The sequence below is a fragment of the Corvus brachyrhynchos genome, unplaced genomic scaffold (genome assembly GCF_000691975.1).
Source record: "Corvus brachyrhynchos isolate BGI_N302 unplaced genomic scaffold, ASM69197v1 C12061720, whole genome shotgun sequence".
Classification (NCBI taxonomy): Eukaryota; Metazoa; Chordata; class Aves; order Passeriformes; family Corvidae; genus Corvus; species Corvus brachyrhynchos.
The window spans coordinates 1-2,274 of record NW_008245926.1 but is presented as its reverse complement, the minus strand read 5'-3'; the positions used below and the strand labels follow the sequence as shown (position 1 = coordinate 2,274).

Genomic DNA, 2,274 nt, shown 5'->3' with positions numbered 1-2,274 from the left:
ACATTCTGTTCTTGCAGCCATCCTGCTTCCTCTCAACAGTAAGCACAGCATGGGTTCCTTCTGTAGAGATGCAACAAATTCTACCCAAGGACCCACCACTCTACACTGCAGCCACCTCAACTTTTTGGGTACCTGGAATTCCATCAATTTACTACAGTGGGGCCACTCCTGTGCCAAATGCCCTGGAAGAAACCAGAGCCTCAGGAAAACCGTCTTCTCCTCTGGTGCAGGTCTAGATGTCATCAGTGGAATAGACACCACTCGCCATGCACATCTCTGACCATTGGTGTAAGAGAATGGAGCTCTCTAGTAGGAATTCTAGATCTACAGTCTCGGACTTCACCCTTATTCTCAGAGAACTGACAACTCTGTTGACATGAGCTGAATCCACTATGCTGACCCTACACTGACCCATCGCTCAAAGAAACCCGTGCCACAGCACTTCTCTCTGTTTTAGCCTGTCCTGTTGGGGGTTAATGGTGAGGTCTTGGAGACTGTCCCGGGCCCCCAGGGGGCTGTACATTCCCCCAGAGTACTCACTGCCACTGCTGAGAGTGTTGCCCCAGCCAGAGATCAGGCAGGTGGTGCCAGTGGCCACACAGCTGGTTGGCAGAGGAATTGTCTGGACAGCTTTGGTGAGCTGGGCTGGGGTGGCCAGCTTGATGAGCATGATGTCATTGTCCAGGGTGTAGGCACTGTAGCCAGGGTTGCGGATGACTTTAGCAGAGTTGATAAACTGCTGTGTGGATTCTGTGAGAGCCAGGTTGTGTTTCCCGAGCTGCACTTGGATGCGACTGGAAAAGAGAAGGCACAGCACGTACTTTACTGCTACTGGCAGGTTGAGAGGAACCTCCCTGTCACTGAGTGCACTTGCTCCAACATCACTGCCACAGAAGCTCTCTGGGGCAGGTGATCTTTCTTGTCCTGCAGGGAGCCCTGGGGATCCCCACTGAGACCTTAACCCACTCCCAGTAGGAGTGGTGAATTTCTCCAGGTTTGCAACTACATGACAGCAGTGAAATACATAGCAGCGCTTCATACAAATGTTCTGCAACAAATCAAACTGCTCTAGCCTGACCTCACTCCTTTTCCTGTTCTCCAGGGAGAATGCTTTAGCAAGATTCATGCAATTGATAAGAAATCACTTGATAAGAGCTCAGCACTCGTTGCTTGATTATCCCCTTGTTATTTCAGACAGTGCTCTGCAGTCACAGAAACATTTGCAGAAGTGGAAAAGCCCTCAGGATGCCTCGGCCCAGCTTCCTGAACGATCCACCCATCCCTTGGCTGTGTCCGGTCAGAATGGAGGCACTTACATATTTCTATCTCATAGCTCAGAATTCCTGCTAGAAGTGAACTGGAAGACAGAAGTAGGTTATAGAAGGATGTCATTTTTTCCACTCACGATTTGTAGCAGTGAGCAGCTGACACGACCCACTGGCTGCTGATGAGGGAGCCTCCACAGAAGTGATATCCAGAATTCAGGGACACCTGATAGGGCACAGAGTTCTCTGCACAGGTGTAGCCTCCCACAATCTTATCATCATCATCTTCAGCAAAGGTGGGGAAGGCAACTGCGAGATAAGAAGTGCCATGTGTCAACAGCTGGCCTAAGGTAATCTGGTGCCCTGTGACTGCCTCTTTGAAGCCCCTCATTGTAGGCTCCCCTTCTATGGACACTCAGGGCAGCAGTGGTGGGCAAGTCTAAGGCACATTCATTTGCTGCAGCCTCAGAAAAGAAGGGGATCAGACTTACACTGGTGCCTCTCATATCTGCAACTAAAGCCCTGCTGGCTACTCCCTGAGGGAACATAAGGACATAGAAATGTTCTTATGTTGGACCAGATCACAGGTGTGTCTTTCCCAGGACCCCGTTTGCAGAAACAGTCAAGAGTGGACTGCGGGAAAAAGTCAAACCAAATGTGCAGTGACATTTTCTTGGAGCACCCACCCAGCGTCCAACATTTTGCAGCTGCTTTAGGACTTCCTGGGCCAGAACAAATCCCTGTGCACTCCTTAGCCCTGAAGAGGGAGGCAGCCTTTTTCTGTAGCTATGGCCACATCTCTATAGCTGGGTCAGGAACCTCTATGGAGGCGTTCATTCCCCAGGTTGTGGCACAAGGCATTATGAACAGACAGAAGACAGAAGTTGCAGGGCTCCACCTTCAAACTTCTGCAAGTCGAAACTGGACTTGGCTTTCCCACAATAGGCCACCTTGCAATTTTGCTTAGAAAATCAGCGTCCTATTAAATTACAGAAATAGAAATAAAAAA

At 49.8% G+C, this 2,274-nt stretch overlaps 1 protein-coding gene across 1 annotated transcript; it reads right to left on the bottom strand.

The window, feature by feature from the left end:
- Nucleotides 1–20: 20 nt before the first annotated feature.
- Nucleotides 21–2,234, bottom strand: LOC103623074 (anionic trypsin). Its single transcript, XM_008642109.2, has 2 exons — nt 1,406–2,234; nt 21–794 (listed from the first exon to the last, which is right to left on the bottom strand). Exons 1-2 carry the CDS (start codon nt 1,654–1,656, stop codon nt 419–421), a joined length of 627 nt encoding a protein of 208 aa, XP_008640331.1. The 5' UTR covers nt 1,657–2,234; the 3' UTR covers nt 21–418.
- Nucleotides 2,235–2,274: the final 40 nt, after the last annotated feature.